Below are 17,073 nucleotides of genomic sequence, written 5' to 3'. Positions count from 1 at the left end.
TAGGATGTTGTGTCTGTTGTACTCAGTTGTTCTCTTTTCATGACAATACTGGGATGCTTTTGAGTAATAACCTCACCACAGCCCCTCAATAAAGGACTGGGAACTGAGGCAAACAGATACCAAAATTCCATGTTTAACTAATTGGGAAAGTACAACGTTGGCACAGGTGACATTCTTGAAGAACACACTTTTCCTAGAGAGGCCTTGATACTAATGATACAGCTACTTACTACAAAAGCATACAAGAATCAACACATAAAACAGAATAAAAAGTTTTGTAACAGAAACTGACAAGATACAGAAGCAAAACGCAATCTCACATTTCCAGACCCCCTCAAACAAGTTTCTCAGGAAACACTGAGATAGAGGAAATGGAAGACACATACCTAAAATTTTTGAAATGATAGCACATGAAGTAAAGAAACCAATCCATGAGACTACAAAGAAAATCATATCAGAAATTATCTCTCAGATAAGAAAAGAAATGACAACCATAGTGAAGGAACTGTACAGCATATCCATAGTAGAAATAGCTTAAAAAAAAAGGATGATGTAGAAAAATGATGGAAACCTTGAATTACCAATATAGGAAAGAAGTAGAATGCATGAAACAGATTCAAATGGATATCCAGAATATTAAAAGTTCCATTGAAAGCTAGTGAGGAAAGATCTTTTAAAAATAATAAGGGATCAGGAAATAACAACTCAACAGCTGTAAGATGATGCAAAGAAAAAGTAAAAAATATAAGACAGATAAGAGTCAATGAAAAAGCAGGAGTCAACTTACATGACATAAAAAGATTATTTACAGAAGTAACAGCAGAAAATTTCCCAAATATAGGCACAGAATCTGACATTAAGATAAGCCATTAGCAAAATAAATCTATACCCAAACATATAGCAATCAAGATCCCAGAAATTCAGCACAAGAACAGAATATTTGAAGTTGTTAGAGAAAAGAAACAGATCAACTATGAAGGAAGGCCCATCAGAATCATGGTAAACCCTCAACTCAAGAAGAGCTTGGAGTGAAGTATTTCAAGTCCTGAAAGAAAATAACTTCCAATCCAGATTTATGTACTCTGTAAAACTATCTCATAATTAATGCAGAGATAAGATACTCCCATGACAAAGAACAACTGAGGAAATTCATGACACCAAACCAATCCTACAAAGAGTACTGAAAGGTATTCTATACAGATATAATAACGACAGTTTCCAGAACCACAACAGAAAGAAATCATCAGGAAAGGAGGTGATTAAACAGAGGGGAAAAGAGGGAATGAACAGCAGAAAAATAACATGACAGAGACAAACCGATACATATTGGTTATAGCCATCAATGTAATGTCCTCAACTCACCAATCAAGAAAAAAAAAACAGACTGGCAGAATGGATTAAGAAACAAGATCCAGCAATACGATATATACAATAAAAACATTGACCTCAAAAAAAATTCATAGACTAAAAATCAAAGGATGGAAAACAATATGCAACAGAAATTCAGAAAAAAGCAGGCGTAGCTATTCTGTTTGCAGACAATGTGAACTTCAACCCAAGAATAATCAAAAGATATAAAGAAGGTCACTACATACTTGTTATAGGAAAACTTCAAGAGGAAGAGATAATAATCATAAATACATATGCAGCAAAAATGGGAGTATCCAAACCTATAACAAAAATATTAATAGATATGAAAAATCAAATAAGCAATAACAGAATTGTAACATGGGATCATAATACCTTATTGTCACAGAGAGATAGATCAACTGGACAAAAATTAGTAAAGAAATATCTGAATTGAATCAAATTTGTAAACATATAAACTTCGTAGGTATTTATAGTGTATTCAACTTAATAATGTCAGAATACACATTTTTCTCTTGTGTATTTGGAATATTCACTAAAATAGAGCATATACTAGTCCATAAAACACCAAAATGCAAAAGAATTGAGATTACCCCATGCATATTGTCTAATGCGTATTGTATAATGAAATTGGATATTGATGGCAAAAGAAACTGCAAAAACTCCATAAACATATGGAACTTAAATACCACTCTCCTGAAAAACCAATGGGTTACAGATGAAATTAAAGAGGAAATTTAACAATTAAATGAAAATTCAGATACAACATATCAGGACCTGGGGAACACAGTAAGCGTAGTCCTCATAGGGAAGTTTATAGCAGTGAATTTCCACATCAGGAAAACAGAATGAGTTCAAGTAAACAACCTAATGTTGCACCTCAACCTTCTAGAAGAAGAACAGGGCAAGCCCAAAGTTCATACAAGGGATGAAATTATAAAGCAAAATTTATGAAATTGAGACTAAGAAAATAATACAGAGAATTCATGATTCAAAGACATGATTCTTTGAAAAAATAAATAAAATTGAAAAACCCGTAGCCAATCTTATAAAAAAGGAAACAAAAGACTCAAATTCATGCAATGAAAAGTGAAAAGGGCAAATACAATGCAGCAGATTATAGACAATGACTACATATGATTCATCCCAGGATGCAGGGATGCTTCAACATATGCAAATCAATAAATGTAAAAGATCTCATCAATGAAGCCAAAGACCAAATCACATTATCTCAATAGACATAGGAAAAGCTTCTGATAAAGCCCAACACTCATTCATGATTAAAACTCCTACAGAAGATTGAAATAGATGGTCTTTGCCTCAATCTGATAGAAGCCATTGCCTTAGTTACTTTTTGACTTGTGGCTGAGACAAAATATCTGATGCCCAAAGGTGGGAAAGGAAAGGTTTATTTCTTATAGTTTTTGGAGGTTTCAGTCCATACTTAGTTGGCTCCAAGGCAGGGTGGGATGGCAGGGCCGCAGTTCACAACGGCTGCAAACAGCAAAGTGGAAACTGGCAAGAGACAGATACATCTTATTCCTGCCATTACATTGCATGCTGGTTCCACCCCTATGTGGGTGTAGCACTGACACCATCAATCCAAGCTCTAGATGATGAACCAATCACAAATGCATAATGCAAAGGGTTGAGGCTTGGGGGCCACCAACATAAACCATGACAGTCATCTATGACAAGCTAACAACCTATATAATACTAAATGGACAAAAACTGAAAATCTTCACTCTAAAATCAGGAACAAGACAAGGATGTCCACTATCACTACTCCTATTCAGCATATTTCTGGAAACATTAGCCCATGCAATTAGACAAGAGAAATAATAAAAGGAAAAAGAATAAGGAACAAAGAAGTTAAATTATCATTTGCAGATGGCATGATACTTCAAAGAACATGAAAATGGCTATTTCGAAAGTTAAAAAAATAAAAATTTAAATAAAAAAATGTGATATTAGCTGGTCATGGCATTGGATGCCTATAATACCTGCACCCTGGATAGTGGAGGAAGGAGGATCATGAATTCAAGCCCAACCTGGGGACGTGCGTGCACACACATACACCCCCCCACACACACACCATGCACAAATAAAGCATTGAGGATGTAGCTCATCATAAAGGCTGTGGGTTCCTTCCCCAGTATCTAAAAAAACAAAGTCTAAAGTATCAGATTCCTCTCTTAACTTCCACAATTTTACAAAACTGAAGAATGAGTAATTCAAGAGATGAAAGGACAGTGAGCTGATCCTGAGCCTTGAAACACAAGTCCTTTAGAGACTTATTTGATGCGTTTTCTTTCTTTGTAACTATGGGAATGAGGCAAGAAGAAGGCAGGTGGAAAGAGTCATATTCTGTTTGAGAATCCTCTCTGCTACCTTTCCCAGAAGGAAGACCACAGTCAGCCAACATCTCTTCATCCGGTCATCCTGTACCTCACTACATACCACCATTCATTGCTTGCTACTAGGTGATGGGTTAGCAGTTGTCAGTAAGGCAGGAAGACCCCCACCTTTATATTGCTGATATCCTATCTCATTTTTATCTCATTCTAGGTCAATGCAAAATTGCATGATGTATTCTTGATTCAATAAGAACAAATGCTGTCACATATAAGGATACTTGACATCATTCATCATAAAAATGCAAACCAAAATCATAATGAAGTTCAATTACACATCCAATAGGTTGGCTATAACCAACAAGGTGGGTAATGATCAACACTGCCAAGGATGTGGAAGATTCGAAATCTTCATACGCTGCTCATAGAATTACAAGTGGAAGCACTGTGGAAGACACTCTGGAACTGCCTTGAATGATTAAACATAGCATGCAACCCAACAAATTGTCTCCCAGGTATAGACCCTAAGGAACTGAAAGGAGGTGTTCAATGTGTATGACTTTCATAGTATTAGTGTTCTCAATAGCCAAAAGGTGGCGATGACCTAAAGATCTACCTGCTACTAAATAAACAACATAGTATATCCTACAATAGGATTCTGTTTGCTTCTCAAGAGGACTGACATACTGACAGATGCTACAATGCAGAGGAGCCTTGAAAATGCTATGCTAGATGAAAAAAGTCACAAAAGACTGCATATTGCTTGATTGCACTTATGTGAAATGTCCAGAATAGAGAAATCTGCAGAGCAGAGAGCAGAGTAAAAGTTGCTGAGGGCGCAGGTTGTGACAGGATAGGAGAGGGAGGCTAGCAAGCCATACAGGAGTTTGAAGGGTATGTTCTAAAATTGACAGTGATGTTAGGGTGGTCACAAATATCTGTGAATATAATAAAAACCACTGAATTATAATTTTAAATGGCTGTGTGTGAATTATATCGTAATATTACTGTGTTTTAAACAAAAGAAAGCAACAGATGGATAGAGACAGACAGAAAGAGACAGAGACAGAGACAGAGAAAGAGACAGAGACAGAGACAGAGACAGAGGTCTCTCTGTGGTCCTGAGGTGAAAGCTCGGTATACATTAATTTTTTAAAACTTTATTGTTAGAAATCCCAAGGTTTTATATTTGATTGAATAGTTTACTCCCATACTGCACAGACATTTACTCCTATGGTCTGAAAGCATTCTGGATGATGTCAAAAGAGAATGCATGCTGGACAAATAAATTTCAGGTAGATTAAGGATTTAAAATAAAATAAATGGAACTATAAAAGGTCTTGAAAAATGTATTCATATTTTTATATAGACTAGGAGCATGTAAACTAGGAACTAAACATAAATGCAGAGGGAAAACCTGCGAACCACAAATAAAAATAGATACATCTGACTAGTGGAAAAGTAACAATTGTATCTGATAATAACTACAATAATCAGAGAAACAAAAGACATGCTATAAAGAACCAAATCACTAGTGCCAAAAATTCAAAACCTCAATGAGAAAATGATGCATGCTATTATAAACAAGAAATTAAATTTTACCTGTCATTTTGGAAAGAAATTCTTTCATTTTGCTTCTAAGACTTTTAGGTTTTTGGCACATGCCAATCAGGTGGGACTGGCAGCGTGGAAAAGTATGAAGCCGTGGAGAGAACAAGGAGCCAGCAGCTGGTAAGTGTGGTAAACCAGCGCTGAGCTTCGGCGCACGGGCATGTGGAATAGAAGCAGGCCGGGCCGCCATTCTGTATCCAAAGGCTCTGGGAGAACTCAACAGAAGACCAACCCCAGCTCCTACATCCAAAGGCAAAGATCAGCCCAATACCCAGCACAAATTCCACTGCCAGCTAGGCTGGAGTACACAGCACATTTCTGGGATCCAACTTAAACACTACCACAGAACTATGGACACCAGAGAAATTTTACTACTTTTATTTTTCTTTGTCTGATTAGGTTTCCCTTTTTCTGTCTAGTTGGGGTGGTTTTTTTGGTGGTTACTTTTTTTTTTCTTTTTTCACTATTTAAGTTTTTGTATTCTTTTACTTGTGTTTTTTCTCTTTTTGCAACTATCTTGCTTGATTTTATGATACTTTCATGTGCTTAAACACTGTCTCTTCTCTTTCTGGTTCATTTCAATACTCCTTTGCTTTCTCTTTTATTCTTTCCTCCAGTTTCCTAAAACTTAGGTGATCATCATTTGTCCTCCAGACTTGCTTCTATTATATTTGACCCCATTCATCTATCTTGCTCCCAATCTTTTTTAATTCCTGTCCCTGTAACATGGTAAAATCGCTCCGTTAAGGAGAAAATCATTGCATACAACTTCCTGGTATACACTGGATTCTATTACACAGCTGTAGAGTTTGCTGCTGTGGTTAAAAGTATCAGGGTAATAGCTATCAAGGTTTGTCAGTAGCTAGGCTGTACGTGATGCCATTGTTATTACTAACTGTACCATTTTAGCCAGGATATCCTCCCTATTATAAGCAATATAATCTCTCCCTTGTGTGAAAATGCTGTGACTGTATGTGAACTACCATCATCGTCTAGTTCCAAAGGCCTGGGTGCTAAGCAAAACAGTAACTTTTAAAAATATTGAGAAAGTAGGTTCTTGGGATAGACAGAAAGACTGTCTAGAAGACATCCCTGAGGAGCAGACATTTCAGTCTCAATACTAGTTAAAAAGCTGTCTATCAGAAGAAATCTACATGCATAAACAGAGAACAAAATGAAAGAGAAAATAGAAAATGACAAGATGCAAAAGACTTTTAGATTTTTATTATTTGTTTTAATGAAATTACATTAGCAGGGGTATGAAATGGTGCTAGTTGCTTTTAAAAATATAAAATTGGTAATTGATTTGGCCTTTATGGAACAGTTAAGAGAGAAGTACATTCTCTCTCTCTCTCTCTCTCTCTCTCTCTCTCTCTCTCTCTCTGTCTGTATCTCTATCAAACCCTTACAATTTTCATGTCATTTAACTTGACAGCTTCAATTTTGAAAACCTTTCCTAAAACAAATGAGGACAACTATTTATCTTCAGGATATGTTCACTGTGATGATCCTTCAAATAGTTATACAAATACCATGTCCTCACTGAATTCATATTTGTAAAGCTACTTGGATGCATAATAAAATCCCTATAGTATTTACTAAATGAAAATAAAATAAATAAAATATCAGGCTGGGGATATAGCTCAGTGGCACAGTGTCTGCCTGGCACACACAACATCCTGAGTTCAATTCCTGGTTTAAAGAAAAGAACAAAAGAAAATAACATGGTGCAGCTGTAAAAACCAGCTAAAGCCTTACCCACCATCTGATCTGATTGTTGCAGAGCAAGTGTATGCATGTAGACATGTACACACACACACCTCAAATAATAAAATCCAGTGACCTCTGTGAGATGATTTTACTTTCTTCACTGTCTGCATTTCTTAAATCCCCGCAGTGTTCACAATATATGAAGAACACACTGCTGAAGCATAATGACTTTGGATTTTAACTTACTAAAAGGAAAAGTAATATACAACTGTAAACTCCTTGAGGAATTTAACATAAAATTTATGCAAAAGTTTCTATAAACTCTACAACATAATGGTGAGGTACATTCTTTAGTAACTATCTAGAGTTTTTTCTGTTAGGCTCATTTCAGAATTGAAAGCAATTCCCAGACATAATTTTGCCATAAATTGCTTCCTCTTCAGGAGGCTGAAAAGGCTCCTCGCTTGTGAGATTCATACAGATCACCAGGGAATTATTTATCATTTTCCTGTGCCAGCTGATATCCAAACCAAAGTTTTGAATCCAGACTGTCTCCACCTGGCCATCCTCAGATGAGATAGATTCTCCACAGACCACCCAGCTGCCCACAGATGACCATGACATCCAGGCTGTAGCAAGCAACAAAGTCACCACAAACCAATTTGATCAAGGGCAGCATCCAGTGATTGACTGAGCAGGCAAACTACATCCACAGAAAGGTAGCCAGGGGACAGATTCAATGTGAACCAAGAACCTGGTACAGGGCTTGGATCAGTGAAGCGCTAGGTATAGCTCATCAGGAAAAAGCCTCCACTATTAATCAAGAACCAAAAACAGCAACTGGGTCTCTGATTTCCATTTGAAATTATATCAAACAGCAGTAGATTCTATAAAAGCCTAAGAAAAAAATAATAAAAAGTTGCATGTATTCAATAACTTTTCCAGTAGGTCGTTAACAGGACCACATTCCTGAAAACTAATGTAAGCATCCATCTTCCTTATGGAAATCTCAGTACTTACTCTCTCTGCTTAGCTTATACAGGAGGCTTAACCATTAGATTTAACACAAAACCAGTAAAGCTTTTTCTCTTGGAAACACTGTAAGGGCAAAAGCAAGCCAGCCCTCAGGACCCTCTCCTCCCTCTAAGAAAATCTGAAAATTGACAGCCTCTGGGGTAACCTTGGTGGTGAGGTCAGTAGCTCCAGGAATGAATTGTCTGCACATGTAGGGAACTATTTGTGATCATGGCCTACAGGGGATCTTCAACATCCTTGGATTAGCTCTGGTGCAAGGCCATTTCCACTAAGCCAGGCTCCTGCTACCACACTGAATCCAAGAAAACCACCTGTGTAGATCCAGCACACCAGAGACCCGCACACTGGAACACAAATGATCCCCACTAGCTGCTGATAATTGGTATTATGCAGTCATGACAGGGGTCTCCTAATAGTTTAAAAGACTCTACATGTTTAACCGCTCTCCAGAGGAACCTGATTCTTGCTGAAATTCCAGGCTCCCTTGTCTGAACAAAACAACTCGTCCAATTTCCCAGCCATGATGATTCCTTTACAGATGGACCCAAGACCGAAGGAGAACCAATGAGGGTGCTAAGGTCTCAGGGGCTTTGGGGCAGAAAAGCTCACACCAGTCTGTGTAACTTGCCAGAAGCTGTGACCATGCAGAAGTAGGAGGAGGACTCCAGGGTTTTCCACAACCTCCTCATTGAGCAGACACTCCTGACTGCACAAAGGAGACAAGTCTGCTTTATGGGACATGTCTTTCTGGGAGGACTGACTGCCAGCTTATTCACTAGATGACCAACTCCATGAAAACAAGAGTCAGGTTTGCTCTCACCACAGCTCAGTGCCTGGAAAGTGCAATGGAGGAGCCAAAGAGAGGACCCCTCACCCCAGACCCCTGAAGCCCCTGATGAGGCACACAGAGGGGAGTGGTCCTATGCAGAGAAGGGGGACTTAGCCACCCTTAGAATCTCATTGCTTCAAGAGCTCTACAAAGCAAGGAATTACTGAATAATGAGCATCACATCAAGTGGGAACATAGCCAGTAAAAGCTGATCAGAGGTCAGTTTTTTCCTTAGAAATTTCTCAAATCAGAGACATTTATAAGCTTCTATGCAGGCTCTAAAAGCAGGAAAGAGATGAGGACACAGAAAATGGTCTTTAAAGTATCAGAATTAAAGCTCAGCATCAGAATTAAAGATCTCAGACCCTTTCACAGGGGAGCCACATGTAGCAATCATATAGCAATGTAGTCATGTAGCAATCATGAAGAGTATAAAGTGTTAGCTGGAGAAAGATCACCATTTGGAAATCCACACATATGTTCATCTTTAAAAGAATAATGGGGTGAAATAGATTCGTTTAAAATTCAACCAACAAGCCAGGGTTGGTGGTGCACATCTGTGATCCCAGAATTCTGCAAAGCTGTGGCAGGGGGATCAACTTGGGCAATTAAGTGACTTAGTCAGACCTTATAGACAAATAAGTAAATGAACAGATAGATAAACTGATATATACATTATAGACAGACAGACAGACAGACAGACAGACAGACAGGTGAATGGCTGGCTGGCTAGGGATGTAGGTTAGTGCCAAAGTAAAGGCCCTGGGTTCATTTCCCAGTGGAAGGAAAGAAGAAGGAAAAAAATATGAAAGTGAGGAAGAGGGTGAAGGAAGGCTTCCTCTTTAACATAGGAGGAAAGGTTCAGAGCCCTGACCCACCTTGGTGTGCACACTGAGCACGGGGTTCTACCAGCTGTCACCACCTGCTACAGCACTGCCCGTGCTGAGGACTCCATGACCCGACCTCCCCAAGGTGCAGGCCCTTAATGACACGTGCTCAACCATGACTGCTGCTACCTCCTGGCCCCAAGGGCTGGGGGCTGCCATCTAGAGGGCACAGGGTCCGTGTTCTCTCAGTGTCTGATCCTTGCTTTCCTCTTGAGGTACACACCAACCTCAGATTTCTCTCAGTCCATATTTGCAACTCAGGTCAATAATCCTCAGATGGCCACAAAACCTCAGGTTGCTATCTGCTTATTACCTCTGCTCCCTGGCTTTGATCAGGAAGACAAGATGAAAACTGTAATTTCCTGCTTTCCTTCTCATATGGAAAAGCTTTCGGGGTTTGTGGCCCACGTGCTGCACTCCAGTGCATCTGAGCTCTGTGCTCACAAGTAGCCATCTGCTGGGGTGCAATGGAGAAAGCAGCTCGGCCCTCTTTTGTTAAACTCCACACACTGACAGGACAGATCAAAAAGAGCAGTTCCTTCCTGTGCAAAAGAATTCTTGAGTCTAGTAGCCTCACCAGATTTCCTGATGTGCTAGTGAAGTGTTTATTCCTCTATTCTTCCTGTCCATGGACAAAACTCTTAAAAATCTGAAGCCCATGAAAATGAAGTGGATTTCCACAGACACAGCCTGTATTCTGCAATGGGTCTAGATACCTGGGCTCCTGGCTCTGGGCCTCTGTCCTGCACATGGGGGAGGAATGTCAGGGAAGCCCCACCTCCCCAGAAATCCTGGGTTTGGGCTCCAATCCCAGGCAAAGCAGTGGTATGCCAGTGTTGGCTTCCTCTTCACTTGCAAGATGCTGAGTAATTCATCCAAGAACTACCAGCTGGTTCTCCATCTGGTCTCTCTGTGGGAAGCATCTCAGTGACCAGGCGAACTTTGACTCTGCTTCACAGTTACCCAGCTGAACCAGTTTAGCACTTCCCTGGGTCATGACCTTGTGACCTTATGACCGAGGAAGTGGTAAGACCAGCATCCTTTAAAGAAATGGTTGACTTTGGGACCTGCAATTTAAAATTACACCAAGAACCTGCCACTTTGGCCTAGGTGGGGATGTGCTTAGCTTCAAAGCCTCTTATGCATGGACTCATTGTAGGTTTCATCTCCCTAGGGGACTGACTCTAGAGAAACAAAAGAAATCTATTTCCATCATTAAAATAAACACCTTTGTAAAAGCAGTCTCAGAGAATTATATTTGTTAAGGACCCCAGGAACCTGTATCAGCTCTTTCTGCAATGCCACTACTCAGGGCAGTGGTTTTCCAGACACAGCCCCCAGGAACTGGTTAAAAATGCACGTCTGCAAGCCTCACCAGGACCCTCTGGATCAGCTCCACAGGTAACTGGTTCATGCTAAACCTAACACATGAGGTATATCATAGGTATGATCACAGACTGTGCTCCCAGTTTCAGAGAAAGACACCACAGTGCATCCCTTCCTGTCTGATGGGTGCTGGGGTGGAAAACTGTGAGGACCTGGCTTTGCCTCTGCTTTGGACTCACTGTCCACAAGCCTCAGCCACAGAATGCCCTTCCACTGCTTCCTGGGCCAGGCTTTCTCTGGCCTCTCAGGCATTGACTGTGCAGTCTGCTATGGTCAGATCTGTCTTCATGCCCTCCTTCTTCATTCTTCCAACTAAACTCTCCATGTGCATTTGGTTTCAGCTGTGTATCACCTCTCCTAGGAAGCAACTCTCTGGAAGAGTAGGGTTTCAGGCCCACCCAGGACATCCTCATAAGCACATTGCTCCCTGGGCACGGATGCTCCTGGTCTCACTTTCCTGGCTGCTCCCCAGCGTACACCACCAGCCTGTGAAGCAGTACACCCATGTCCCATGTTCTTTGGAAGACTCTGGGCCTTAGACTTCCACACAAATCCAGGAGAATGCATTGTAGCATCCAGGAATGCCAATGTCCTTCTTCTTTTTCACCTCTAATCTGTACTGGATTTTAATTTTTGTCAGTTGGGACTTGAGCAGAGTTCTGGGTGACCAGCAGAACCAGCCTAGCCCTGAGCCTTTCCTGAGAAGCCCATGATGCAGCTGGACCTTTACTCACCGCTGCTTCTGACCATGGGTTCTCACTGAGTTGAAGCAGGCTCATCTCACATTCATCTGCAAGTGGCTGGAGGGAAACCAGGCTTGGCAGACACCCAGAGGTGCCCTTGGTTCTGAAGACCACTGATGCCTTTGAGGTATCCTGACTTTCCAAAGGGCAAGCTGAAACCGCAGCTGTCCTGTCCTCATGAAGAGCAGAGACAGTGGAGAGGAGCTCCTGGGCCTGGGATTCATGAGAAACCTCATTGAACCTCATGAGAACTCCTGGGCATTGACATTATCTCTATGAAAATGAAAAGAATGGAATTTCAGAGGTGTCAGATCCCTTGCCCATGACCACAAGTCACTTATTCCTTAACTTATTCCAGAAATAATTTAAGTTAGCACACAAAGCTACACTCAGAATGGCATAAAATGAAATCTAGGGAATGAGGAAAACAGGAAAGAGAAAAATGAAAACAGGTTTGTGATGAACTTTAAGAATAAAATGCATGGCCTGGAGTTGTGTGCAGTTAATTAAAAGGGTCATCAGCTTGGTCCCGAGTTGTCTGATAACCACCGGGAAAAGGATAAAAGGAACAGTCCATGCTCTAAAGTTCCTGCACTGTTTTCTTAGGTGAGAATGCCGGGTTTTCTGTGAGAACATAGTAATACCTGGTGTGCAAATAATATCAGATAGCATCGTTTTCTCCATCTGATGAAGAGAAGGAAGTAGGGCAAGACAAAGCTATGGAAAAAAGACAAATCTAACAAAAACAGCTAACACAAATAGAGCTAAGAGCTTTCTTCCCATCCATGGTCCACTCTTGCAGCTGATACCCCAATGTTAAACTCAGGTCCTCACAGGAAGATTATGTGATACTCACATCACTACTTAAGGAGATGAAGGAGAGAGGTATCCAGAAAGTTAAAATGCATCTTCCCCTCATATTTTTCTTCTAAGAAAAACAAATCAGGACACCTGGATTTTCCCCCTCAACCTCAGCCCTGCATAGCACACAATGGATGAGTGTATTCATTTTTAAGTTTAGATCTATATCTCCATCTTACAGGGTTAGTCATCCCTTCTTCACCTTCCTATCCAGTTCTCACTACTCTACCAAATAAAATAAGTTAGAAAGGGCACACTGTGGATATTTTAATTCCAAAGTAGTATCTGGTTTTGTTTTGCTTTGTTTTAGGAAAAAAGTACCAAATTCTGCACAAGATATGAAGAAATTCTTTGAAAAGGTCCAGAAATAACCATGGCAAGTAAAAGGAAAATATTTCTTCCACTACCAGCCCCAGATGACACAGGTCCTTCTGAAACCTACACAAAGCAGGTTTTTATTTCAGGGTAGTGAAATAACATCAGTCATACAACTAGCCTGACTGAGTTTTGGCTTGGGCTGGGTCTAGATGAGACTCTTCTACGAGTGCTTCCTACTGTCCTTGTCATAGGTCCACATGGCAACTTGGGGCCCTTTGATCATTCCCTTGAACTCCTGTGATTTCTCTTTATTGTAAGTCGAAAACAAGTCCTGCCATGTGATCCTGTGTTCACACCTTTCAGTGCCATGAGACAGAACCAGGTAGGTGTACATGTGCAAATGCTCTGGCGCTTCATTGGTGGGAATCTATCACATCTGCTCTTCCAATGACAGATCAGAAAGGTAACCAGCACTCAGGGCACACGCCTCATGTAGTCCCCACAGAGAGGTGGGAACAATGGCGGGTGGCACCCGGAAATCCTCTTTCCATCCCACAGCCTCACCATCCTGTCCTCAGAGCAGCAGCCCTTCTCCCACTGGCTCTGCCAGACCAAAGCCCAGAGCTCAGTGGCTGCCAGGGTCGCATGGCTAGAAAGTGGCAGAGTGGGGATGAGTTCAACTTGGTTCCCCAGCCATGGCTCATTCTCCTCTAGAGCTTCACGGTCTCTCTGGAAACCCTGAGACCTGGTCCTACCCATGTTGGTTTGCTTCTCCTGCCACACGCATGCTCTGAGGTGAGGAGAAACAGACCACCCCCTCCCAGTGCCCGAGGGTGCATCCATCTGGGTGGGTGGGTGCAAGTTGAGGATTCTACCAGCAGGTGCATGGGAAACAGAGCTGTTCAGCACTGCCCTCCTGAGTGCTTCTGTCCTTTCCAGGGTGGAAGGGTGGGTGGCAGAAGGCTCCTCTGCCATCACACAGACCATGACATGCAGAGCACAAGCCCACCTGCCCACACACACTATCCTAGGCTTCTCTGCACAGAGATCCTGAGAGCCTGCTGACGAGCTGTCCCCATGGATACATCAAGCCTCTGACCCAACAAGTGACCTCCGCTGTGCCGCTGTGAAGGGCAGAAGGGGATCAAAGGCCACTGGGTGATTCAACTCCCTTTGCTCATGAACAGTGTAGCTGTTCTCATGTCTTCTGCCAAGGCCCTCATCATACTCCTGCTGTAGTCCCAGGATCGCAACACTAAAACCAAAGGCAGGAGAAATAGAGATTTCGGGAAAGGACCTCACCCCTGCAGCCTGCTCTCCAGTTTTGTTCTCATACAAACCTTTGAAAGGGAATAAAAATCAAAGTGTGGACAGTGCCTTTCTGTCCTACTTTGAATAGAGAAGAGTCCCATATAAATCTGTACTAGAGATTTGGGGAGCATCCCAAAGTGGCCTCACTCTGTTTGATCAGCTCATTGATCAGGGAGGAAGTGATGGTGCCAAGAGTAACCTCACTGGATTTAAAGGGCAGCACTGCAAAGCAGTCCCTGGTTATCCCCATATCACAGACAGGCTCACTGAGGTTCAGAAAGCTTAGGTCCTTCTCAAGGTTCTGTGTCCTGGCTGGATATTGAGCCCTGGGAGACTGCAAAAGCTTTGAGATATGGTCTCAGTATGTAGTCTAGGCCAGCCTTGAACTTGCTGTGCCACCCAGCAAGGTCTTGAATTTATGATTCTCTTGCCTAAATCCCCCCATTGCTGGGATTATAGGCATGTACCACTAAGCTCATTCCACACAGCTCTTCCTTGCTGTGCTCTACTGCTTCCCAATGAAGCTCAAGGGAAAATGTGCAGATTGCAAATGATGCCTGGCTTGATCAGACACTCAAGTCAGTCGCACAGTAAGGGACTGAAAATACTTAAGATGTCTCCATACACGTACAAAATCCCCAATATGGATGGAACTAGTATGCATTGTAAATATACACTCACAATAAAATGTTTTGAAAAGATCCTTCCATTGGAACAGAAAAACAGTAGGGCCAGTCTGGGAGGAGAAAAGAAGAGAATCCGAGAATTCAAATTATAACAGGAAGATGGCTTGAAGGAGCTCCATGTGCTACTTGGAGCCAAATGGCCCGGCAGATGCAGCTATGCTCAGGGATCTGCGATGTCAGGGACATGCCTTTTTCCAACTTACTTGGAGTTCCCTTTATAGAACTTTATATTTTAAGTCCAAAGAGCGAATAAAGAAAGATCACATTTAATGAACCCTGAGGGAAATCAAATGGTGGCAATTAAAGAGTAAAAATAACCTCTTGTGGTTGCAGACCACAGGAGTTTCCTAATTTGAAAAGACACAGGCACTTAAACGAGGCCTGCTGGGCTGCATTCAGCTCATGCCACGCTCACTGTGATTACAGCTATCAGCAACCATAGTTCTTGTAGTCACAGGATTGTGTAATAAATAGAAGCACAGCCAGGGTAGACCCATCAACCACAAATACAATGTCATAGCATGCAAGTCAGATCCAGGCCTCCTCCATGGTGTGGGACTTTGAGTGGAAAGGGTTAAGCAGAGTTAGAAAAGATCACAGGATCCTTCCTCCAACCTCAGTCCTGTTTCCACAATCCTCTGACTCTGGAAACAAAGTCTCATGTTGGCCAAAAACCAAGGATTCCTAACTCTCCATCCTCATTTTTCATATGCAGCTGAGTCTTGGGTAGACCAGCAGGCTGACTTGGGATCTTCCTCAACCTGGAATAGCTGAATTCACTCAAATACCCACAGGTAGCCATGGAGACTGGATCATCCACTTTAGCAAACCATGCTTTCCTAGACCTTTGACGATTAGGACAGAAATTGGGAAGACTTCCTCAATCTTAAAAGTCAAGCGGAAAAATGTAGAAAAACCTCTGTAATGTCATTAGCTACCCAGGAGACCTACAGAATCCCAAAACAAGAATTGCATAGAGAAGCCCACCTTGGAACACTTCTTGGGAGTTTCCCACCTTGGTCATGATGTGGGGCAGACTCAGGACAAGATCAGCAGCTGGACAGAACGGGGTGGGGATGTTTTCTGTGGGGTCTTTTTTACATGGCAGAAGATTTGGTACACTCTGTCCCTAGGTCACTCTGTCCCTCTGCCTTGGTCTGGGGCCCCCTTATCCCCCAGAATGTGGTGGTTACCAGTAAAAAGTGGCGTAGTCCACTGTGGAGTGGCAGGTCTGGAACTCCCGGGACTTGATCTTCTGGCACTCTCGATGGGCTCGCAGCTTCACCTTCACTGTCCCCTGGCACAGCTCAGGCACTGGTCTCCTCTGAGGTCCACTGCAGAACTCGTTTGACTCCACCTTCCATGACTCAGCAAAGTCGTCCACATCAAACTTGAAGCTCCCATCTCCACCGATTAAGTCATCACGTTTGTGTCCATTGTAGTTGCCACAGAGACCGCACAGCTTGCCCTTGAGATGAGGGGCAGCCATGACCTCCACAAAGCTGTCTCCATCCCAGGATATTTCTAAACCTAGAAGAGAGGAGAGGAAAGGAGCTCAAGCTCTTCTGAGCTTCCAGGAGTCCCCAAATGTGCACATCTTCACACATTACATGCGACCCCATCCTCCAACAAAAGCACAGTGGCTCTATCCAATCTCAGGTGTTTTTTAATCTTACCACTTCAAACTGTAGATTACACAAATCATCACTTGGGGACTTAGAACTTTTAAACTGTACAAAATTTGCCATTATTGTATTTTATGTACTTTTATTTTGACTTCTTTGACAAATATTCTTAGATCATGTTACTCTAGGGTTTACACTTCTGCCCTTCTTTAAAATTCGTCCAAACTGTGCCTTCATTTATCCAATGATTAATGTAAGAGAAAGATGACAGTTCTTTAATGTCCTTTTGTTTTTTTATCCAAAATTTTCCCATGTAATTATTTCTCCAAATGCCAAAAATTTTCCAAAT

The 17,073-nt window shown here is 41.8% G+C and overlaps 1 protein-coding gene across 5 annotated transcripts in view; it reads right to left on the bottom strand.

Moving 5' to 3' along the window:
* LOC134472453 (BMP-binding endothelial regulator protein-like) overlaps positions 1-17,073 on the bottom strand; it is a 262,792-nt gene that overhangs the window by 42,773 nt on the left and 202,946 nt on the right. For all 5 annotated transcript variants that reach the window (XM_063233856.1, XM_063233857.1, XM_063233854.1 and 2 more), the window contains one exon: positions 16,293-16,629. In XM_063233856.1, coding sequence (XP_063089926.1) covers positions 16,293-16,629 — 337 coding nt within the window. The remainder of the gene's footprint in view (positions 1-16,292; positions 16,630-17,073) is intronic.

Source organism: Cavia porcellus, unplaced genomic scaffold (genome assembly GCF_034190915.1).
Source record: "Cavia porcellus strain 051 isolate PalLab524CR breed Dunkin Hartley unplaced genomic scaffold, mCavPor4.1 scaffold_23, whole genome shotgun sequence".
Taxonomy (NCBI): domain Eukaryota; kingdom Metazoa; phylum Chordata; class Mammalia; order Rodentia; family Caviidae; genus Cavia; species Cavia porcellus.
Note: the sequence above shows the minus strand (reverse complement) of the source record. Positions and strands in the feature narration are given on the sequence as shown.